The sequence below is a fragment of the Schistocerca americana genome, chromosome 2 (assembly GCF_021461395.2).
Source record: "Schistocerca americana isolate TAMUIC-IGC-003095 chromosome 2, iqSchAmer2.1, whole genome shotgun sequence".
NCBI classification, from domain to species: Eukaryota; Metazoa; Arthropoda; class Insecta; order Orthoptera; family Acrididae; genus Schistocerca; species Schistocerca americana.
Window position 1 is genome coordinate 421,482,541 of NC_060120.1, and position 26,081 is coordinate 421,508,621.

The window sequence follows — 26,081 nt, forward strand, 5'->3', positions numbered from 1 at the left end:
CGACGAAGGCTATCAAATGTTGATGGAAAATGACTTAACTATGGTGTCTATAAACATCCAGATGCGATGAAACAAACACACATAAATTGGTTAGATTACGAAGTAATTGAGGACATGTTAATTCGCAAGTCGAAGACGAGAGTACTTCAGAAATAAGTCCGATACTTCGTGTAACAGTCAAGGGTACTGTAGTTAACGCAATAGTAGATAGTGGGAGTGAGTTAACAGCTATATCAGAGCCGTTATTCAATCGTTGCAATGGTGACAATGACTTATTCCAACAGAAAGACCCAGAGGTGTTAAGGGTCAAACATAAGTGGAAACGCAAGAACTCGGTTGACATTCATCAGCATTATTTGCTGAAGAATGACATGCAGTTCCACATTCGCATCGGATAGAAATTCTTGCAGTAGTCATACAGCAATTAGCCATGAAAACTAAAAAATTAATCGATCACAGATGATACAGCAAAGGAATGTAGATATGTTTCAGGTAGCAGCAGATCTCAAGAGGCAGACAGGACGAGCTACAAACATGTAAATATTCAAATATAGGTACAATAATACTAATCATTTAAATCATCAAACTAGGTCAGAAAAAAATAATAATAAAAGAAAAGTAATTGTATGATGTACTAATTAACTAACCTACACATCATCAATTCATGCTCATTCAAGAAGTAAAGGAATCGTTATAAAATGAAGGAACTTAATGTGTAAATGATATAACTCTTCTGTAAAGTACTGGAAAAACCTACTTAAACGTTAATTTTGTATTATTCATGTGAATATTCAATTGTAAAGTTCATTGTAAATTTAGATAACGAAACTTGTAAGCAGTAGCATTAAGCAATAGTCATTGTAAACAAATGAAACAAAGAAGACACACAAACAACGTCACTACAATTTTCTGGGGAAGGAAGCCAAGCTGACGACAGAAGCAGAAAGTCGACGGGAAGCTACGGTCTGAGTGTGAGAGTTTATACGATTGCACAATATGGCATTGGCGACAAACCGGAGACCGAAGTAAGGAATTCACTGTCTCACGCTTCACATTAGTGCGGAGACCGAGCCATGTGTATTTTGAAGAATATTGTTCCACGCCTCACCTCAATAGCGAGAGGACTGTTCAGACAGTCTGGTCGGCTTTGGCCCGCTGATGTGTATCCTGCAGCTGCCAACCGGTGTGTATCGCAGCCGTTAAGAAATGATTATCGCACCGTGCTATGCCAAACCAATAACCACAGTTGGTAGTGCCTTCAGTGTGTGACAAAAGCGCAGCTCACTTTCCTTTCTCCTTGCATCCCCCTCCATCCCCACTCACACTTGCCAACCCCTCTGAGAACTCGTTCAGAACCCTGTGAGCACATTCTAAATGGTGCAGTTCACATGTACCTGCAAACAAACAAAAAAGTAATTGCTTTGTTGTTGTGGTCTTCAGTCAGAAACTGGTTTGATGCAGCTCTCTATCCTACTCTATCCCGCGCGAGCCTCTTCGAATAACTGCTGGAACCTACATCTTCTTGAATCAGCTTAGTGTATTCATCTTGGTCTCCCTCTAAGATTTTTATCCCACAAGCTTCACTCCAGTACTAAACTGGTGATCCGTTGATGTATGAGAACGTGTCCTATCAACCGATCCCTTCTTTTTGTTAAGTTGTGCCAGAAATTTTCATGTCTCCCTAATTCTATTCAGTACCTCCTCATTAGTTACGTGATCTACTCATCTAATCTTCAGCATTCTTCTGTAGCACCACATTTCAAAAACTTCTATCCTCTTTTTGTCTAAACTGTTTATCGTCCATGTTTTACTTGCCTACGTGGCTACAATCCATACAAATATTTTCTCTTTCAGAAAAAGACTTCCTCATACTTAAATCTATACTCGGTGTTAACAAATTTCTCTTCTACAGAAAAGCTTTTCTTGCCGTTGCCAGTACAATTTTATATCCTCTATACTTCGCTCATCATCAGTTATTTTGCTGCCGAAATAGCAAAGCCCGTCCACTGCCTTCAGTGTCTCGTTGTCTAATCTGATTCCCTTAGCATCACCAGATTTAATTCGACTACATTCCATTATTCTTGTTTGGCTTTTGTTGATGTCCATCTTATATCCTCCTTTCAAGACACTGTCCATTCCGTTCAACAGCTCTTCCAAGTCCTTCGCTGCCTCTGACAGAATTACTACGTTGTCGGCAAACATAAAAGTTTTTATTTCTTCTCCCCGGGCTTTAATTCCTACTCCAGATTTTGCTTTTGTTTCCTTCACTGCTTGCTCAAAGTACAGATTGAATGATATCGGGGATAGGCTACAAAGCTCTCTCACTCCCCTCTCAACCTCCGCTTTCCTTTCATGATCCTCGACCTTTATGACTACCACCTGGTTTCCGTACAAGTTGTACATAGCCTTTCGCTTCCTGTTTTTTACCCCTGCCACCATCAGAATTTCAAAGAGAGTGTTGCACTCAGCATTGTCAGAAGCTTTCTCTAAGTCTACAAATGCTATAAACGTAGGTTTGCCTTTCCTCAACCTATCTTCTAAGCAAAGACGTAGCGTCAGTACTTACTCGCCTATTCCTACTTTTCTCCTGGATCCAAACTGATCTTCCCCGAGGCCGGCTTCTACCAGTTTTTCCATTCTTCTGTAAAGAATTCGTGTTAGTATATTGCAACCATGATTTATTAAACTGATAGTTCGGTAATATTCACACCTGTCAGCGCTGATTTTTTTAGGATTGGGATTATTATATTCTTCTTGAACTCTGAGGGCATTTCGCCTTTCTCATACATCTTGCTCACAGGATGAAAGGGGTTCGTCGTGGCTGGCTCTCCCAAGGCTATCAGTAGTTCTAACGGAGTGTCGTCTACTCCCGGGGCCTTGTTTCGACTTAGGTCTTTCAGCGCTCCGTCAAATTATTCACGCAGTTCATATCTCCCATCTCATCTTCATCTACGTTCTCTTCCATTTCTGTAATATTACCCTCAATTACATCTCCTTTGTGCAGACCCTCTACCTTCCAGCTTTGCCTTCTTTGTTTAGGACAGGTTTTCCATTTGAGCTCTTGATATTCATACAGGTGGTTCTCTTTTCTCCTAAGGTCTCTTTAACTTGCCTGTAGGCGGTCAAAAAATGGTTCAAATGGCTCTGAGCACTGTGGGACTTAACATCTCAGGTCATCAGTCCCCTAGAACTTAGAACTGCTTAAACCTAACTAACCTTATGATATCACACACATCCACGCCCGAGGCAGGATTCGAACCTGCGACCGTAGCGGTCGCGCGGTTCCAGACTGAAGCGCCTAGAACCGCTCGGCCACCAGCGGCCGGCGCCTGTAGGCGGCATCACTCTGCCCTCTAATGATATCTGCTTCTAAGTCCCTACATTTTTCCTCTAGCCATTCCTGCTTAGCCGTTTTGCACTTCCTGTCAATCTCATTTTTTAGACGCTTTTATTCCCTTTCGCCTGCTTCATTTACAGCGTTTTTGTATTTTCTCCTTTCATCAATTACATTTAATATCTTTTGTGTTACCCAAGGATTTCTACGAGCTCTCTTCTACTTGATCCTCTGCTGCCTTCACTACTTCATCTCTCGAAGCTATCCATTCGTGTTCTACTGTATTCCTTTCCCCCGCCCTAATGCTCCCTCCGAAAATCTCAACAGCCTCTGGTTCTTCCAGTTTATGCGGGTCCCATCTCCTTAATTTCCTATCTTTTTGAAATCTCTTCGGTTTTAATCTACAATTTATTACCGATATATTGTGGTCAGGGTCCACATCTGCCCCTGGAAATGACTTACAATTTAAAATCTGGTTCCGAAAGCTCTGTCTTACCATTATATAATCAGTCTGAAACCTGACGATGTCTCCAGGTCTCTTCGACGTATACATCCGTCTTTCATGATTCTTAAACCATGTGTTGGAGTGAATAGTTGTACCAGGCTGCTTCCTCTTTCGTTCCTTTCCCCCAGTCAATATTCACCCACTATTTTTCCTTCTCTTCCTTTTCAAACCGTCGAATTCCTTTCCTCCAGTCTATTAAATTTTCGTCTCGCTTAACTATCTGAATAATTTCTTTTATCTAATCATACAATTCTTCAATCTCTTCATCATTTGCGGAGCTAGTTGCCATATGAACCTATACTATTCTGGTGAGTGTGGGCTTCGTGTCTATCTTAGCTGAAATAATGGGTTCACTATACTGTTCGTAGTAGCTTATCCGCGTTCCTATTTTCTTATTCAATATTAAACCTACTCCTGCGTTACCCATACCTGATTTTGTATTTATAACCTGTATTCACCCGACCAGAAATCCTGTAACTTCACTACTTCCCACTATATCCAACTTTAACCTATCCATTTCCCTTTTTAAATTTTCTAACCTACGTGCTCGATTAAGGGATCTGATGTTTCACACTCCGATCCTTAGAACGCCAGTTTTCCTTCTCCTGATAATGACATCTTCCTGGGTAGTTCCCGCCCGGAGCTCCGAATGGTGGACTATTTTACCTCTGGGACATTTTACCCAAGTGGACGCCCTCATCATCATTTAACCAAACAGTACAGCTACATGCCACTGGGAAAAATTAACTATTAATTAAATAGCCTTATTTTCCGAAATGACAATCCAGACTTTACGACTAACCATCGTACAACGTGAAATTTAATGAAATTCTACGTAATTGCTTTTTGTGCGATATGTTTAGCTTCAGGGTAAAGAATTTAAAGCTATTTATGAGTTTTATTTACAGAAGAAACAATGTACTTGCCAGTTGCTATGTTGCAGATTTCTAATCCTAGTTCTCAGTAAACAGGATGTATCCATTTTTGCTTCAGCACAATAGTCTGATTGCTACAAAAAGGGGTTCCTGTCGATGGTCTTGAGTCGGCCTCCGTTGGTGAGTGGTCGGCGCTGCTGATTGCTCTAAAGGGGACCCAGGCTCGACTCTTGGTTGGACGACTGGAACGGGATGCAGTCAGCCTCGTGATGCCAATTAAGGAGGTACTTGACCGAACAGTAGCGGCTACAAGTCACGAAAACTGATAACGGCCAGAAGAACGGTGTGTTGACCCCACTCCCCTCCATGCCGCATCCAAAGACGTCACTGGCGGGGAAGGACACGGTGGTCGGTCGGTACGATGGGTCCTCCTGGGCTTGTGGACAGAGTTTTCGGTTAAGTCGATAGTCATGACTATGAAGCTCCATTTAATACCTATTCGAATGCGGAAAAAGTACACTCAGTGCTGGTCTGACCATGAACAGGACTTTTACTTCGGAATCTGGAATCTACGATCCTCAAAAAGCGAAAGATTGTTTCTTTTACAATTCACTTCAGTTCTAAGAAGACTGAAGTTAAGTGTACAGATGTAAAAGCGGTACAAACTTGATGAATAATGACCAGATTAGTTTTTCTATAATGTCTGAATATGAAACCGAAACAACAAATTTGTTAATTAAATTACAAATAATCAATTAACATAGGTATTTTAGACGAGTTTTCTCCCTTAGGCCTATATTTTTGCGTATTGTATTTCATTTGACTTTTTATTTTTAACTGAACATGTTACTATTTTTACTTTTTCTGTAGTGTATATTTCTTCATAATGGGTTTTCATTCTTCAGATTTATATTTAGGACACTGAATAGTTTTTACATCTTTACGTGTCATATTTTCAATAATCTTGCTGAAGTTTAGCATCACAGATGAATCAAATATGGAAATAGAATGCTTTTATGGACCACCTGCATCAGGAGACGGATTGGCACAGCGCTTTAGAGATAAGTTTCCTGATCATAAGGGGAGACTTCCACTTGCCAGCTCTAGAATGGGAGAGTCTTATTAGAACTGGTGCCAGGAACAGCGATTGCCACGACATTATTTTCAATGTCTATCCGAAAACTACTTTGAGCAGATAGAGAACTACCTAGTGAAGACTTCGTCTTAGATTTTAATTTTAATAATCAAAAGCTTCAGTTGCACCGTTTACCTAGAATTTACCTAGGTTTCAGTCGGGATAACCCAACCTTCTTCAGAATAACAGTAACTACCGTTTGTCCATAGTGGGCATCGTCAAGCTAAAACTGCAAATCCATAAATTGTCGTCAGACTGCCGCGCGGGATTAGCCGAGCGGTCTAGGGCGCTGCAGCCATGGATTGTGCGGCTGGTCCCGGCGGAGGTTCGAGTCCTCCCTCGGGCATGGGTGTGTGTGTTTGTCCTTAGTATAATTTAGGTTAAGTAGTGTGTAAGCTTAGGGACTGATGACCTTAACAGTTAAGTCCCATAAGATTTCACAGACATTTGAACATTTTTTTTGTCGTCAGACTGTAAAAAACTTATCTGAAACTGCCTCGGCCCCACTTCGCAACCGCGATACGGCAGCCACGACTGCTGTACTGGAACTCGTACTAGCAATGAACCAGCAAACACCCGATTCTCTAAAGAATCGAATTCCCATGAATAAAACATCTTCAAACGTCAAATTCCACTGCAAATGCATTAATGTGTTATATATTTGACAAGTAGGTAAGCGAGAAGAAGTTTAAAAAACGTTTGAAATTACGTTTAAAGTTTGTTGGAAGTAATCAGAGCGCTGTCATTCTCATATGCTAGATGAATACAGTCTGGGTAATTGGCGCGCCCTGAGTTACGCTGCTTCAAAACACGTGCACGGTTTCTAACTGTAATACGAGCACTTCTCATACTGTGATAAAGTTTTAACATAATATTGTGCCTCTTAATGAGTAGATTATGAAAGCATTTTGAAATTTTTAATTCTCCAATAATAATGTGAAATATTGACACTAACATTTTTATTGCCCCTGGACGCGTTAGGCAGACAACCTGCATCTGGGATAGTGCACCGTGACCTGTGAACTGGGTTAGCGGTTTACTAGTATTGACACACATGAATTTTTCGAGTCAGTTAATGTAGAGGAAGCTTTAATGATCTTAAGCCTGTGATAGCATCAATGGCAATGAGTGTTTATATGATATTGTAGTACCTGTGTTGTTAAAAAGAACGATGCAATGTCCTTTGGACATGCATGCATGCATGTCCGAGGGAACAGGCGACTACAGCCGTTATGAAATACCTCTGGCACTTAGGAATAATTAAATAGAGAGGAAAAAGACTAGAATATGAAAAATAGATTTAGTAATGCTTCAGAACGTTGCCATCGTTTAATACGCTGGATCGATCGCAGTCTGGTACTTCTGACGCAGTTAATACACTGAGGTGACAAAAGTCATCGGATACCACCTAAGATTGTGTTGCACCTCCTTTTGCCCGACGTAGTTCAGCATCGTGACGTGGCATGGACTCCACAAGTCATTGACAGTACCCTGCAGAATTATTGAGCCATGCTGCCTCTACAGCCGGCCATAATTGCGAAAGTGTTGCCGGACCACGATTTTGTGCATGAACTGACCTCTCTATTACGTCCCATAAATGTTTGATGGAATACCTGTTCGGCGATCAGGGTTGCCAAATCATTCGCTCGAATTGTCCAGAATGTTCTTTAAACCAATCGCGAATAATTAAGGCCCGGTGACGTGGCGCATTGTCAGCCATAAAAATTCCATCATTTGTTGGGAACAAATGGTCTGCAAGTAGCCGAACATAACCATCAATTCAGTTGAACCAGAGAACCCACTCCAATCCACATAAACACAGCCCACACCATTATGGAGCCAACACCAGCTTGCACAATGCCTTGTTGACAACTTGGGTTCATGGCTTCGTGTGGACTGCGCCACGCTCGAGCCCGATCATTATCTCTTACCAACAGAAATTGCGACTCATCTGACCATGCCACGGTTTTCCAGTCGTCTAGAGTCCAGCTGATATGGTAACGAGCCCAGGAGAGGCTCCGTAGGCGATGAAGGCGATTTTGTACAGTTAGCAAAGGCACTCGCGTTGGTCGTCTGCTGCCACAGCCCATTAACGTCACATTTCGTCGCTCTATCCTAACGGATACGTTCATCGTACGACTCACACTGATATCTGCGGATATTTCACGCAGTGTTGACCTGTGAGCACTGATAGCTCTATGCAAACACCGCTGCTCTCGGTTGTTAAGTGAAAGCCATCGGCCACTGCTTTGTTCGTGGTGAGAGGTAATGCCTGAAATTTGGTATCCTCGGCACACTCCTGACTCTGCGGATGTCGGGATATTGAATTCCCTAAGGATTTCCGAAATGGAATGTCCCATGCGTTTAGCTCCAACTACCATTCCACGTGCGAAGTCTGTTAAATCCCAGTGTGCGGCCATAATCACTTCGGACACTTTTGATTATGAATCACCTGAGTACAAATGACAGCTACGCCAATACATTGCCCTTTTGTACTTTGTGTACACAATACTACCCCCATCTATATATGTGTTTATCGCTATTCCATGGCTTTTGTCGCCTCAGTGTATACAAGGTCAAATCATTACAATAGGTACACATGGATTCTCAATTTCACAACAGCGAATTTGCAAATGAATAATTTACTTACTGCCTTTGCTTCTGCTCTCTTCGTAGGTTGCAGAAAAAAAGAGAAGAACAATTAATAGGAATTGAACTGTGTACAATTATAAAATACGTAAATTCAATGAAATAATGTATTTGAAGATGATTTTATCGACTGTAAGATATTACCACAAACTATTTTACTTTACTTTTGAGAAAGAAGTTCTTAAGATGCTCTACCTTGGACAGATACGGAATATACAATTTCTTCCTTCCCGAAAACGTTTTCTGCTGAACAAGAATAGTTTCCTGCATCCGTGCTCTGCACGGAGCTGATATAAACTGTGCCTTCAGAATTGATCTGTACATGTCTGTTTCCTTGGACAGTTTTTCCACTGAAGGGAAGTAACAACTCTGAATTAATTTCATGCATTCACTTAATGTATTACTGTACTAAGACCTTCATAACAAATTAGTCACAATAATTAAAATGTTCTTAAGAAGAAATTTGCACAGAAACTATTGTCAGAAACTGGAATCTACTTACCTTTTAGTCCAGTGTAAAAGTGGAGCGGGTTGTCCCACTGTTAAGCATGGCAGTCTAAGCTCTTCCTTCCATGCCACCGTCATCGATTCACTGAATGAAGCAATTCTGGCTGGAACGTGGTTGGTTGGTGCCTGTACCACTCGTCTCGATGGATTGCCCTCTCCGACGATAGTGAAGGCAGTTACCCAGAATTCGTATCTGTGGTGAGTTTCCAAATGCGATATACTGTAGTAGGTCTGCTCTGAAGGCAAATCGTATTGGTCCCTGTCCTGGTGATCATATTGATATCAATACACATCGGAAATATGTCTGTTAATAAGAGACCGATACTACAGTAGGTTATATTTAACATAATTGTGTCCTTCATATTAGTAGCTTGTACACCAAAAAAAGTAGTTTCAAAGGCCGATCATTGTCTAAGAAAGAACAGACACATAAAAGCAGTGATTATTGAAGGCGTCTAACTTTCTTCTATAATACATACCAATCCAACCCCATCTATGGACCGCATGTATACTTTGTATTTCTTAATTCTTCCGTTCGGATATTTAGGAGCTCTCCAGGACAATAGTATTGTTCTTGAATCCATAACCAGTGCCTTAATGTCTTCAGGTTCTCCTGGAACTGAAGTATATGACAAAAATGAATACTCTTTTCGGTGTAGTTTTGGTTTGGGTCACCTACAAACTTCATAGTTATTTAAAAATCCATATAAATTAAAACTGTACGGTGCTGGGAACTTAACAGAGACCTTTGAATGTTACTGGGAACATAAATAGGCTAGTTGAGCTGTTAAAGCTCGTCTCAGGGTCACCTCAAATCATAAGTTTGACGACACCCATTTGATAATTTACGGTAAGAATGTTTTCGCAAAAGGCAGAAGTCCATGTTCGATTCCCGATCGGGCACACAATTTTAATCTGTTATATCCGGGATCAACCGTACAGTAAAAACTTCATGTTGTTTAATAATACCCGCATGGTGCAAGGAAAGGCAGCACAAAACTGTGAAACCCGTAAAACATTTGACATGCCTGAATATGAACACTGCATAGCATGAATTGAAAGTAAAGAAGCAGGATCGGTTCGAAAAGATTTTTCCATACAAGTGACTTGCCATTTGGGGCTCCCTCTACCTCCCCCCGCCCCCCCCCCCTTTCCATCGAACAATTTCATCCCTGTCAATTTTCACTACTAACTGTGATATGCACAGTATAGAACTCTAGCAGTGCCTCAAGCAGTCGCTACTGGTTGTGATACATTCTGTATAGAAATCACTGTTGGATCCCTCTGGCGCCCCTCTACAGGGAGAGGTCCCCAGCGGGGGGATAGACTTTTTGAAATTGTCTATACGTCCCAAGTTTCACACAATGCAGCCATTTACCCTGCTGAGCCTTCATTTGCGAGTAATCGACATAAAAAAATCGGGATTTCGCGTGATGTTCATCATCTTTGAAAAAGGAATGTTAAATAGACCGTTTGCAGAGTATAATGGTTGACATACTGGCCTCTTGATGGCATGTTCGCCTTCGCTTGACACCCCGTTGTACCCGTATATTGAAAGATACTATGCTTTTTGCCTATTCAGTTCACCTATTATCATTTGAAGCTACTCTATCAGTTGCTCACTCCCTCGTCCTGACCTTCTGATATGTGTCTAAAATATGACGACAATCAGATACAAGGGGTTGACGGTGTTAAATTCTTGGAATTAAAACCCACGATAAATTCAACTGGGAGGAGCGTAACAGAAAACCGATGAAATAACTAGCAAATTATCTTTTGCAATGAGGATGTAGTCAGGCATGAGTGATATAAAAATAAAAAAGATCTTGCCTAAATTGCTTACTTTCATTCATAATGTCACAGAGAATCGAATTTTGGGACAACTCATCGAGCCAAGCCAAGCCAAGCCAGGCTACACAAAAGCTTGTAGTACGAATGTGAACTCAAGGACGTTTTGAAAAGGCTTGTCCGAGAATCCTGTATATTTTTCAAACCAACAACTCAGTTTAAGTTCAGTAAGTTCTAAAAATAAGAATCACTTACTTTCGTCCAGATAGGTGCCGACTGAAACTACATGGGAGATTAAACTGTGTTCTGGACTGGGATTCGAACTTGTGACATCTGCCTTTCGCGGGTCAGTTTTATACTGACACCTCTCATCTGACTTCCAAACTTCACAGAAGTTCTCTTGCTTACCTTGCAGGCTTAGAACTCCTTTCTTTCACAGTGTTGGTCCCGCAAGACATGCAGCAGATCTTCTGTGAAGGTTGGAAGCTAGGAGAGAGCTACTGGCGGAAATGACGCAGTGAGAGTGGGTCTGCGAGTTGTGCTTGGGTAGCTCAGTCGGTAGAGCGTTCTCTCGTGAAAGACAAACGTCCTAGGTTCGAGTTATAATTTGACACGAGTTTTTAATCAAGCAGGAAGTTTCAGATCAGCGTATATTCCGCTACAGAGCGAAAATTATATTCCTGAATGTCCATTATTCTTGTACACACATTTTCATAATGTGCCAACAGCAAAAAAAGTTTGTCTACTAATAAGGTTCAGTTGAAGAGGAGCATACATATTTATTGGTGGCCAAATCCTTCTACTCCTCTGACGAATTCCCTAGTAGAACTGATTTGTACATATATTCGTAATATCAAAGAAAATGGGTGTTATATAAAATGTGAGCTCTGAAAATCCTTAATTAATCAGTTATGTGCTAATTTCTCAATGTGTTACATTGTTTTGATGACATCATTAAGCTAACACAGGCAATAGATAGTCAAAATATTTAATACTTAATACAATATTTGTCACTACATGCTAGTACAACCCCCCCCCCCCCCCCCCCCCCCCCCCACTCCCCATACACGTATGTGCGCGTGCGCCCACACACACACACACACACACACACACACAGAGAAAGAGAGAGTATTATTATATAGGTCTACTATAAAACAAAGCAATATTCTTTTATTGAAAATGAGTATATGCAGGGCGACTTTTTCCACCATATACGAATCATAGGGATTGATCGATGGGAGGATACGGAACAAAGAGGATCCAATAAACTTATGTCTGGAAATGGATGGTTCCCGTGCTAGAGACCATTTATTCAATCATACATTGTTATAGAGACTGCGGTCTAATACACGCTGTACCAAGCAGCTACAGTTCCAATATGTGGTGGAAGTAGTTGCCATGTGCCTCAACGAATGCATGTACGCGCCGTACCATGATCTGCCTCACACGTTCACATCGGCCAGGCTGCATCCGAACAGTGCCAAAGGCAGCATGAACACACTGCTCCAGTGTCTCCACATCTGGAATGGGCTCCACGTACACGAGACTCCCTCCAATGCGGCTGGAGCCCCTCGTTCTGTCCAGAGACCAGGAAAGACACGACTGAGATGCGTCCGGACGTTTACGACGAAGTGGGCTGCAGCATCATCATGTAGCAGCCACAAAACCTTTCGATTCATCAATGGCACTTCTTCCAGCATGTGAGGCAAAGTCACCCGTAAGAAACGCCGATAGTTCCGGTCTGTTAAGCGACGTGGAAGGAAACCTGGTCTCAAAATACTGTCGCCAGCTTTCCCGGCCCACGTATTCCGGTTGCACCCATACTGATGATTCGCTGTCACCATATCATGGGCGTTCTGCATACTATCCAACAGGTCACTGTTATGGAAGCTGAAGATACCACTCCGCGGAAAGGTGGACTCGTGTGTGAATACGATGGATGACACAAATTCCTGAATCGTGGTTGCCTGGTGAAGAAACCAGTGACAAAAACGCTCCCGATATGGAAAGTCTGTCGCTAGTAAGCCCTGCACACGCTGTAAGTGATAAGGGTGGTAACAATTGTCATGGAAAATGTTCCACGCGGTCGTCTGGTTTACCCTGTAGTAGTAAGCCAACTGCCTGGTACTGACACGGCAGTCGCCTTCCACAGTGTTAGTCACGTTTTCTTATAAGTGTGGTGTCCGAACATTTCGGGTACGTTCTTGATGTTACCTGCTTCCTGGAACGACACTGTCTCAGACAAACGGCGGAACACTGTTGCGAACATTGAATGCTGTGGTTGTTGTCGGCGGGGATAGGTCTACTAATAGAACCTTGCTGCCTGCCGCCCATTGCCATTTGCCTTTCCATAAGGAAACACCATGTAGGCAAGCTTTCGATTGGAATACGGAACCATTATGTATAACGCTGTATCACATGCACTACAAGATGGGTCAGCAGGAGAAGTGAATCGGGCTCAACATTACGAATTACTATGGCAGGAGAGGGCGTTAGGGCATGACGTTTGAAAAACGGTAATAATCTTCTAAGAGGAAACCATCCATACTGTAACTGTGGCTGCGTGGTACAGAGCTTATTAGACTACGGTCTCTGTAACAAATCGTGATATATATAAAATAACAGAACACAGAGATCTCTCAAACTCACCATCTTCCTGTGTTCGGCAGAAGATAGGTCGACTAGGCACTCCATCCCCCTTTCGTGTGAAGGCTTTCACTTCTATGCTATAATTACAGAAAGGAACGAGATCCAAAAGTTCTAACTTGTTCTCTATTGTTGTATGTTCATCCATGGTAATCATATCTGAAAAATAGTTTAAACAAATATTAGATGATATTTCTATAGGAACAAGTGTCATTTTACAGCTGCCTAGTGTTGATTAGTGGCGACACTACGTATTTTCATGTTAAGGATGCAGCAGCAAAAGGGCTTTATTGTATGCACCTAATAGCTCTTTAGTTATGAAATTTATTGCCATGCAAAATTTTGACAAAAATTCAAATTATCTTGTAGCAGAGAGGAGGGGGGATTCGATCATGACATCAGAAATAGTAACGTTCATAATAAGTAAATTGAGTTAATTTTAGTTCTACCACAGACTGTGATGACGACTGTGTATAAAACGCATCTGTTTATAGCAAAGAAATTTAAAAAACGGTTTGAGGCATCTATCACTCTCATTTTAAGAAATGTTATGTTCAGCAGGTAGGAGTGTGTGATTAAGTTACTCATATAGCTAGGGCACTGCTTAAACACGTTGTCTGGGAAGTCCTTGCACTCCTCTTGATTTTGTGTATTTTGGTACATGAATAGTTGTTTTCCTGGTATCCTCCGATGAAGCTGAAAACAAGCGTTGTTGTCAGTATTGTGTTATTTTGTTTCAGTGCTGCATTATTGCGGTTGTGAAGTCGTGACTGATGTGAGCGGACTCAGTTACACTATTGAGGAGCGATTAGTGGTGTGTGTGTGTGTGTGTGTGTGGGTGCACTAATCTCCATAGATAAGTGTGTTTGGAGATGATTTTGGTAAAGCCCCACCTTTTAAAGCATTTGGGAGAAATGTGCCTTAGTTTCAGTTAGTGTCAAAGAAAAACTTCATAGTCCGTGTAAAAGAAAGCGAGAGGAAATGTGTGCCACTTGTCACCCAGTCAACTGTGCGATCTACAAATAGACCCATTTAAAAAGAGCCATAGAATTTCAAGTACCACAGTCAATTGAGAATATGAAAACGAAAGGATTTAGACTTATGTTTGTGAATGACTTGCATGACAACTACATGAAGCAGAGTGCTTCAACCTGCCATGGGTTGTTATCACAATTGCCGAATATTGTGTCTCAGTCAGGAGTGTTGTTTTCTGATGAATGTGCAATACATTGCAATTCACGCAAGAAGAATGCCGTTTTCTGGTGCAAGAAAAGTCTCCACTATGTGCAACAATTGGAAAAAAAACCATGTCACGTTACAGTATTGTCCAGGATGTCACCGTCCACAGCTCGTGGTCTAGTGGCTAGCATCGCTACCTCTGGGTCATCGGGTCCTAGTTTCGATTCCCGGCCGGGTTCGGGATTTTCTCTGCCTGGGGACTGGGTGTCTATGTTGTCATCATCATTTCCTTCTCCTCCTCCTCCTCATCATCATCATTTGTGACTGTGGCTAGATTGGAATGTGTAAAAATAAATTGGACTTTGTACGGACACTGATGACCGCGCAGTTGACCGTCTCCCAAAACAAACATAATCATCATCATCAGGATGTTATCAGCGAGCGAGGTGGTGCAGTGATTAGCACACTGGACTCGCATTCAAGAGAACGATGGTTCATACCCCCGTCCAGCCATCTTGATTTAGGTTTCCCGTGATTTCCCTAAATGTCAGGATGGTTCTTTTGAAAAGGGAACGGCAGATTTCCTTCCCATCCTTCCCTAATCCCAGTTTCTCCTCCGTCTCTAATGACCTCACTGTTGATGCGATGTTAAACACTAATCTCCTCCCCCTCCTTTGGGATGTTATCACAACGCCTGTTCTGATGGTTTTTTTTAAGTTTACATGAATGGAAATTCTTATTTGCAGTTTTAGCAAACGGGGTTAACACTTCAGCATGAAAAGAAGGGAATCACAAATCTCGTGTGATCATACGATGTAAGATTTCACGGGTGGTACTGACATCACTTAAAACTTCCGAGCTATTATTTTGTTCAACGACCACGGCCTAATAGCCTCGAAGTTTCTGAGTGGAAGCATGTGTGGTTACAGAAGGGTGGAGATTCAGCATACATTGCTATTCATCCTTCATGAGCTCTTTGATGTACAAGTTCGAGGCTGCTGCGTTTAGCATGTTCTAACATCTCCAAGGCAAGTGAACTGGACACCATGAAGTCCAAAACTTACCACACTTGACAACAAATAATGAGAAATAACTATGTTCCGTGCTGCTCAAATTTGGTGCAAGACTTAAAAAGAATTTTGCAAAAGGTTTGACAAGGCATTTGGATGCAAAACTCCTGAGGTACACTGCAAGCCACGCAGAACAAGGAGACACATAGACGTCTGTGCACGAGGTGTGATGACAAATATACAGATCCGTTGGATACATACTCTTCATATGTAAATACTCTTATATACAATATAATGCTTTGACGTGGGAGCATGGAAACTTATCATACACACTGTACAGCACTGTTTGGTATTTGCCAATGTTTCAGCAATATTGAATTAAGAACGAATGAAACAAGAACATTTGTACAATGGAACAACCATATTAAACACAGCAACTAGAGACTTTCCTTGTTGCTGTCAGTGGAAATATTACTTAAACATACTACAACAATAATATGTGACAAGCCAATTATTTCTTGAAGTTTAACAGGAATCAACAAAAAATTGTTGATCAGTATTTCTATGACTTCATACCTGACAACATTAGTTCATAAATCCTAAGGAGAATAGTATACTGTAAATATTAGATTAGTATTAATGTACAAATTAATATTCATAACAAAATTTTATATATATTAAATTTTTATTTACACTGGTGTAAATTTCAAAACTTGCATGGATAATGTACAAAATATATGAGTAAGGGAAGGCCAAGCAATGTGGAAGGAAATGGTAAAAAATCTCTATTTATGTTATGCAACAAACAGTAATTTAAACAGAAAATGCACAGAAAAATATCCTTAATGATATTTGTAATACCAGTAATATGAGGAATAAAATATGAAAGATGGAAAATGAAATTATTCGTTGGACAGTTTAATATCTCCAAATGAATAAGAAAAATGTTGATATTGTCCCTAAAAGTACAATACCTACCAAAATAACTGATATACAAATTAATGTTTGTGGCAAAGCTTAGAATGTGATGAACATACATAATGAAATCAATGTTGTGGCAAAAATTAGGAAAGAAATTCTGTCCGCTTGTACATCAAACAATAGATATGTTATGCATGAACACTGAGAAGACAGACACAAACATGAAAATTTTTCCTTAACATGTGTCTCGCTGACGATTTGCACAGACATCAATATCAGGATACAGTTTCTTATTCTTAGAAATTCTGGTAGTTTCAGAAATATAGCATCGGTAATTTGCTTCTTTGTTAGAAAATTCGCCTGCTAAGATGATTTAATGTAAAGAATTTGATTTATAGAATGATACACATGTCTTGGCTAATAAGTATGTTTAACTTATGACTCTTAGCTTCAGTTAAATGAAATATAAAGCAGCTGTCTTTGTTACGAAATATTTCAAGTATGATCTTTGCAAACAATGTGACTGAGCTAGAGTACAAGTTATAATATTGCTATTGCTTGTTTTAATTTCTTAAATGTCTTTCAAAAAAGAAATAATGTTTCTTGGGTAGCGTTAAGTGTTTTTCATTTCTAGAGTTTTATTTTAGTAGCCATCCTTTTGGTTACCTACCAATTTAAATTTTTTTTGAAAAAGAAAATGGAGCAGTCTAGGAGTATACATTTATTGAAATTAACAATATAGTTGTCATGTATCAACAACTAACTAATCAAAATTTAGAATAAATCTGTGGTTGATCAAAGTAGAATGTCACTAAAACATTTAACTTACCATCCCAGTTGGAAAGCGCATGGTATACAACTCTGTAGCCCACTAGGATGCCATTTATTTCTTTGACTGGAGGTGGTGACCACAGAACCAGAATGCTATACGCTGATAAAGCAGTGCACTGTACATCAGTTGGAGGAGCTCCAGGAACTGAAATAAACCTACAGTGTTCAAATTTCTGTGTGGTAAATTTCACCAAATGAGTATGCAGTAAGAATACGTCAACTAATTTTAAATTTATAAACATTTCCTGTGTGGGTGAAATAATACTAAAACAGCAACATCTACAGAATAGACTACCATGTAAGAGAATAATTATTTAGCAATAGGAGTATTTGGGGAGAAACAGAAGTCTCACTGTGGCATAGAAACTAAATAATATACTTAACAATCTCGGAAGAAAATGATGGAGGTAGGGGAAGGATGGGAAGGTGTTAAGGGCGACAAATAATATTGAAGTAATATGGAACTTCCAACACTGTAAATGCACATTATCTGGAAATTCCTAATAATAAGATCTGATAAGTCTTAAAACATGAACTATTATTATCATCATAATTAGCAGCAAAAATAGCAACAGTCTGGAGAACCACCATAAGAAGAAGTGGAGTCCATTCATGGAATATTAACTTAAGAGGTTAAAGAGCGAATGTAGGAGATCAAAATATTCTTTGGACCAAATTTGACCTTTGACCATTGGGTTGCCTACATTCAGGGGGAGGGGCAAGCACATGGTGACATTATGAACCAACTCTCTCCAAAGCCATACCCCTTTTCTAAATCACAGCCATCCCCTCCACTTCCCCTTCCTTCTTTATTCTCTCCCCCCCCCCATAAATTGGACCTCCTCCCCTCTCCCCTTTCCCTCCCTATCACATTCTTAAGCCATGTCCCCCCTTTTTTCTTAAGCCATGTCCCCCCATTTTTTTTAGAACTAGTGCTTATAACCTGACACACATATGCAGGTCTTCCAATAATAGCTCAGTATTTTACTGTCCAATCACATTTCTCAACTTCTCCTTAAATCCCTACCCCATTTCCCAGAAACATTCTAATCAGAGCTTTTCTAAGCCCTCTGTGGTATTTCGTGGTCTTCGAGTAATAGCTCAGTATGTTATCGTTCACTCACATTTATCAACTCCTTGTTAAACCCCGGTACCTTTCTTGGAAATAGCTCGATCAGAGAACATCTAAGCTAGCTCACATATTTAGCCCAGTCACAGTTCAATATTTTATTGTCATATCAGCTCACCCAATACATTTCTCGTGTCCTTCTAACTTACGTCCTTTTCTTCAAAGCAGGCCAATCAGAAGGCTTCCTAGAGCAAGATGTGGAGTGACGTAGCACCATTCTCCTCCGGTAGTGCTGACAATTGCATAATGTGTTCATAGCATCGAAAATACTCGTGCTAACGCCAATGTTAGTTCACTTTCTGTACTCTAGGAGGCTCAAAACAGTGAAATATTACACTATGACTAGTCTTGAAGTATATTATTCACTTATTTCAGAAATGATTCACGTAACAAAACACCACTTTCACTTTAGGGGTGAAGATTATAGTGCCTAATGTTCTACATTAGAAAAATATAGCTAACTTTATTGGCTGGCTAACATATCATTTTATTAGTTTAGATTTTAAGCCTGGTTGGGATCTTGTTCCAGTGGTGGTACAAAAACGAGCTCTCATCAAATGCTATTTTTAGAAGTCTTTCACTGATGGCTCACTTCAACAGCCATCATTTTAGGAGAGAAGATAATAACGCATAATGTTCTACAGTAGAATAATTGTAACTGTCGAGTTGTTATTCCCCTTTTGTGTGTTTCGATTCTGAGGACGTAAAACGGAGAAATACTGTACTACGAGTAGAGATGGGTAGTTCGCGAACGAACGGGTGCAAAGGAACGGTTCACCAAGATGAACGGAAGGACCGAGGAACGAATTCCAAGGAACGATCGGTTCTTAGTTCACTTCGGCCGCGGCCGTCTACTTACAGTTCCCGGGAACGAGGAACGATCGGTTGATAGTTCACTTCGGTCGTGGCGGTCTGCTTATAGTTCCCGGGAACGAGGAACGATCGGTTCATAGTTCACTAGTTCACTTCGGCAGTTCTCGTTCCATCCTCGGTCGCGTGCTCGTCTCAGTCTCGGTCTCCCTCGGCCGCACTCGTCGTTCTTCGCATGACCACCTGTCTCAGTTCCACTGCCGACTGCTCCTAGTTAGTTCAGTATCCAGTTGTTCGTTTCGTTCACTGCGCTCGCCTATTTTACATGTGTTCCAAACTGTTCTTGCAGTTGGTTCTGGCTATTCAGCGTCCACAACCGGTAATCAAAAAGTATTTTATAGTTACGTAAATTACATAAAAATTACGTTGTATGTAATAGGTACGTCTTTTCACGTAATAAAAGGGCATATCAGCTCACTTCATTATATTGATGAACAGCAGATGACATACTCATAACAAGGCAAGTTTTTTCGTTATTCATATATTTTTTGGTTTCATCGACTTTCAATAATTTGCTTAACTTTTAGTGTAAGAAAATTCATATAAAACGATTTTCGTGTATCTTTCATACACAAAACATTACATTTAGGAAGGCTCTAATTATTTTTAAGTTTGGTTTTTTCCAATTTGTATTACCTGCTAGTTTGGTTTCTTTGAAAAAAAAAAAAAAGTGCGTTGTGGGTCATTTTGGCTCAGTAGGAAAAGCGGTGCCTCTCCATTTGAAAAGACATAGCTTGCCATAAAATCGTATTTACTTATTATCTCAAAAACATTTGTTCAGAAGGAGCTTTCAAACCAAAAACTTCGTTACTGCGAACTTAATTATTATTATTATTGCTCATTAACTTTAATAATGAAACATAAAAACCAAATTTTTACTAAGCGTGTGACGCAAGTATGAGAAAACCACATTTTATTCTATGCTTCCATAAAGTCTCTAATTTGCCTACTAACTCCGAGACAACGTGAAGTATATATAGGGTGAAACGATTATTGTTTACAATGTAGCATAGCTATGTAGTGGAAGTCGAAACGAAGAATTTTATACAAGACCCTTGTGGTCTATTAAGTTGGGAAACAGCCACCAACAGGTTTACAAGACTACATGAGCTATAGCCCATGAGGGTCGCGTGAGATTTTCATGTTCTTGTCTGTTTGTTGTATCTGCTCGTAACGGGCAACACATCGTTCGTAACTGGCGAGCAGTCTGTACTCGGGGCCGGTTTTACGTGCGCCACCCTGTATTATTTCCCTGCGATCAGCCACACAAGACTACGCTTGGCTAAACGAGAGGTTCTGCAGAATCACAGAAATTACTTCTAAAAGTGTGTAAGAATTCTGTACTGAATAAAAACTCTATACTTCAGATGGGGGGGGGGGGGGGGGGGGAGGCAAGTGCCCCCTCTTGGCGCCCTCCATCCTTCAGTCACCTACACTACTAGTTTTCAGTTTTTCATAAGAACCATATACCAAGCACAAATGAACGGTGAAGGAGTAAAAATGAACGGTTCCCAAAAAGAACGATCAGCAGTGAAATAGTTCCCAAGGATGAACAAGTTTGCCCATCTCTAATTACGAGCAGTTACAGGCTTATTATGCTTATGTAGGTATTGTGAACAGTATGCACCTAAACATATAGGTGTCAATCTCATAGGTGTCGGTTTTGTCTCGTATTTTAACGGTCTGGAAAAAAAAAAGGATTTGAAGGTCCAGTCATTTGCACATGAAAATCAATAAGTTATTTTATTTTGCTGTTTTTGAAAATGAGATGTACGTATTTGTGAGTAAAATGTAAAACAGTTGTTTACTTACTATATAGCCCCCAAAACAGTTTTACGCTATTAAGTGACTAAATGTCGAGTAAAACAAGTTCAATTTTAATGATAGTGTTGTATGTGAGGAAGAATAAATGCAATATTAACAATATCATTACTGCCTGTGAAGCATTTCTATCACAGACGTACAATAAGACTCCTTTACAATTCCGTAGGTCTGGAAACCATTTGAAATTCAACAAAAAGCACAACTTCTTTTGTATTGTGCTATTTGTCTTCGTTATTTTTTGAAGATGCTATTAATTTTGTGTGTGAGCTGATTGTGGTGTATTACGAAGGGCCACATATGTGTTTGTGTTGTGGGATGCCATTTCTGGTGTGAAACTACACTATGTGTTACAGTTGTGTGTTATTACATCTGGACTGTTCTTATTTCTGCTATCTTCTGTTTGTACGTTTTAATGGCGTTATGCAGCTTCAGTGCCAGCTTGATTTTATATCCATACTTTTGTTCTAACGCCAATGATCATGTCCTTTTTGACACCAGAGAACCGTTTCCACGTTACAACAACTGCACTGTTTTTCCGCGTTTCCCCGACATGCTTTATATGTCCTCCATTGCTAGTACTGCCACCTGCTGTCTATGAATGTTTTTTAAACGCTGATGTCGAGCGTGGTCGGTGGTCACATTAATGTGAATGGACTGTGTAGTTATTCAGGGACCACAATCTACTCTGAGAAGTGGCGTCTGAAGTTGCAAATAGACCCTCTGATTTTGTAATCATTTGAATTTTGGAGCTTGTGGCGCAGAAATAAAAATTTTAAGGTGTAAACAGTAATAGTATCTACAGGGTGTTACAAAAAGGTACGGCCAAACTTTCAGGAAACATTTCTCACACACAAATAAAGAAAAGATGTTATGTGGACATGTGTCCGGAAAAGCTTAATTTCCATGTTAGAGCTCATTTTAGTTTCGTCAGTATGTACTGTACTTCCTCGATTCACCGCCATGATTTCATACGGGATACTCTACCTGTGCTGCTAGAACATGTGCCTTTACAAGTACGACACAACATGTGGTTCATGCCTGATGGAGCTCCTGCACATTTCAATCGAAGTGTTTGTACGCTTCTCAACAACAGATTCGGTGACCGATGGATTGGAAGAGGCGGACCAATTCCATGGCCTCCACGCTCTCCTGACCTCAACCGTCTTGACTTTCATTGATGGGGGCATTTGAAAGCTCTTGTCTACGCAACCCCGGTACCAAATGTAGAGACTCTTCGTGCTCGTATTGTGGACGTCTGTGATACAATACGCCATTCTCCAGGGCTGCATCAGCGCATCAGGGATTCCATGCGACGGAGGGTGGATGCATGTATCCTCGCTAACGGAGGACACTTTGAACATTTCCTGTAACAAAGTGTTTGAAGTCACGCTGGTAGGTTCTGTTGCTGTGTGTTTCCATTCCATGATTAATGTGATTTGAAGAGAAGTAATAAAATGAGCTCTAACATGGAAACTAGACTTTTCCGGACACATGTCCACATAACATATTTTCTTTCTTTGTGTGTGAGGGTTGTTTCCTGAAAGTTTGTCCGTACCTTTTTGTAACACCCTGTATACATTGGGCTCCATCTGACGATTCTGAGTTATTTATGAACCAATTACACGCATTATTAACTTTCAAATAGAACGACGTATCGCAATATTAAATGGGCATTTTAATTTAAATGTCCAGAGCAAATACATAATACAGCTAAACTCTAGCCCATTGTAATTCCGTATCATCTGACACTCCCTCATACGATTTATAAGAAGAGTTATGGTAATCAGCAGTGCTGCCATTGAAATTTCTATAGAAACATCGAGACAGCGAAACAAATTGTATAAATATTTGAAGTCAAACTATAGGACTAAGGAATGAAAAAGGAACTGAAGACTAATAACCAAAAAACGAGTTGTATTAGCACAGTGGGAAGGCGTATGAAATCAAAATGGTGGTATGATGGTGTTTGGACTGTCGAGAGGCCTCAATCCAGGAAATACGTCAACGTTTGCCAGTTTTGTCTTTTAATGGAACAATATTTTCTGCCACGCTGACTCAACAACTGTGTGAGTCACCTTATCTTAGGACTTAGATTGTACAAAATACGATGGTACCCACAATTAATTAGATCTTGGGCGAAAAACGTTAACTCCGTACGTTAGTTAGATTAAATTACTTAAGCCTTCATGCCAACACATTGGCTATCCATATCAGCAAAAGTGATAGTATGTATAAACATGTGAAACTTAAGCCTACATTTCAATTTACAATAACTTCAAAAGGTAATGAACGTAGAATTTCTGTGAGCTGCTGATTTAGTCTGTTGTAGAGTTCAAATATAGTGTAATGCTTGTTGTTTCAAATTTATGACGGACTGTCAGTGTAACTTCATTTTAACTATCGAAATCAGTATTACTGTAAGAAGGTTAATCGACATAATTAATTAAATTGGTTGGTAGAACATTTGTACAGGTTTGCACTAGCAAAATTAGTTCCAATTTAGATTCAAATAGATGGACTCCAAAAATTCTGTAAAGAGCTTGCGTGTTAACGATTGGGTACACATAGGAATATTCTGTGTCAAGTGGTGCTACGTGACAAATGTAAATTAAACGTGATTTCCAAGCCAAGGAAAGTTACTAATCCTGATAGTAACATTCAACGCAGATAAACAAGTGGAGGATCTAATTTCAAGCGGTGTAGAAGAGTCATCGAACGAACTCTGTAGAGTAGGTAATTTATGGTAACTGTATGGTTTATCTGGACTGATCGTATATTGTATATTGAGCTGAATAATATTTCCAAATCACAGTTACAAAAGATCATGTTATGAAACGGACACTTTTGTGAGCTGAATAATATTTCCAAATCACAATTACAAAAGGTCATGCTATGAAAGGGGCACTTCATATACTATAAAATAGGGCAAGTATTTGTTAATCTCACGGAAATGATTCGTAGCTGGAACTGAAATGAAGGGGAGGTGGCATTACAGACTTATACTGCACGTTGTTTTGATGCTGGCGCCGCCATGTTTGATGACCCAAAATATTAATAGGTTATTTTTTACGTGGAGACTGTTTACAATTGCTTTTTGTTCGTAATTTCTTCCGTGTGTATGCGAGAGTTGTTTTAAATAGTAACTATTTTTGTGTTTACGCCAATAACATAGTCACGAATGGATTTTCAAATTTTTTCTGTTCTTAATGCGTGTTCGATTCAGTAATACGACGAACTTGCTCTCGTAAGTGTAACTTTCTTTTTGTTTCTACGTTTCAAACAACCAGGAAGAGAAGTATGTGATCTGAAAAGCATGCATTTGTAATCCATTTCAGTCCTCTTTTACGGTAGTTGCATCTATAGCTGGTGAAGCCAGAACTACGAAAACAATGTTTGTTTGCATATTGATACTGATTCTTACTCGTAACATTTTCAACTTCCAAATCATATGCCCAATATGTTATGCTAATATTCACGTTTCCAAAAACTTACCTACGCTTTATTAGTTAGCCCATAAATGTGTGTAATAAGCAAGGAAGTAAACAACGTTTGCTACCATGATTCGTGGATGTCGAGAAAGTGAAAGAGTCTTGAAATGTCGGAGGAACAAAACTGTGTGGACGTATGCCTCTATGCAAACAGAATTATTGTTTTATTAGACTGTCAGCGTGACACTGTTATTGTAGTTTAAATGTCATCCCACTCTGAAATCTTACCTATGAATTATTATTCACTTTGTTGCCAATAATAGCAAAAAACGATAAATTCATTTCTGATAGAATGTTCCAGCAATTTTCCATTCAACAAATCCCGGCCAGTGCGGCCGCGTGGTTCTGGGAGCTTCAGTCTGGAATCGCTCGACCGCTACGGTCGCGGGTTCGAATCCTGTCTCGGGCATGGATTTGTGTGATGTTCTTAGATTAGTTAGGTTTAAGTAGTGCTAAGTTCGAGGGGATTTATGACCTCAGACGTTAAGTCCCATAGCGCTCAGAGCCATTTGAACCATTCAACAAATGGTACCTGTCGATCACCTACACGTTGTAAACGAAGTTCTGACTATTACATTGCATGGTAATAACGCGTAGACGGATATATAATTGCACCAAATTGTGCATACAAAGTAGACAGGAAAATAGATTTTTCTCAGTAAGTTCAGGGGAAACACTCACGTGTTATCGGTATTGTGCATGAAGTTATTTCTCAAGTGAGACGAAGGCTTCAGGAAAGCCTAAGAATCAAGATGAACCTTCCAGTACTGTGCAGAATACATGTACAAGGAAAAGAAGAGTGTTGGGGCGTATTTCTGATTCTTCAAACAGATTACGAGCCATGAATCACGTTACAGATGACGATCGTATGTGCTTACAGTTGAGGTTTTTTCAGAATGTTCCATTTATAGAAAGAAATAGATTAAATTATAAGGTGCTTATTAATAGAGACGGATAAATACGGTATGTTCAGGCACCTCAGTCAACATTCTTGGCACTGCATGGCGTCACAAACAGACATATTACCCTTAAAAAGGCATTGACTGCTATAGGGAAAACATATGTGGAGATCAGAGGAACACTTAACACTAAACCGAACAAACTTAAAGAAGAAACAGTCTATAAAGAGAATCATCAATTACAGTCACTGAGAGGCCGTGAATCACATTATAGCAGTCATGATAGCAGACGGTTATTTTTACCACATGAACTACACCTGTTATATTCAGAGAAAAATCCTCCAAACCCTGTGTCACACGAACAATATCAAATGATTTTGTGACTAACTACGACGTAAGTTTTGGATGCCTGTAAGGGGACCGTAGGCCCTTACTATAAATTTGCACTCGGCACAGGTCGATAGGGCGAACAATCGATTGTGTCGTGTTGC

The 26,081-nt window shown here is 40.1% G+C and overlaps 1 protein-coding gene across 1 annotated transcript in view; it reads right to left on the reverse strand.

The window, feature by feature from the left end:
- LOC124594064 (Down syndrome cell adhesion molecule-like protein 1 homolog) overlaps window positions 1-26,081 on the reverse strand; it is a 137,643-nt gene that overhangs the window by 87,376 nt on the left and 24,186 nt on the right. The window contains exons 5-10 of the mRNA XM_047132414.1: window positions 17,379-17,525; window positions 13,443-13,598; window positions 9,485-9,624; window positions 9,001-9,269; window positions 8,694-8,848; window positions 8,500-8,517 (exon numbers count right to left, since the gene is read on the reverse strand). Of these exons, the coding sequence (XP_046988370.1) occupies window positions 8,500-8,517; window positions 8,694-8,848; window positions 9,001-9,269; window positions 9,485-9,624; window positions 13,443-13,598; window positions 17,379-17,525 (885 nt within the window). The remainder of the gene's footprint in view (window positions 1-8,499; window positions 8,518-8,693; window positions 8,849-9,000; window positions 9,270-9,484; window positions 9,625-13,442; window positions 13,599-17,378; window positions 17,526-26,081) is intronic.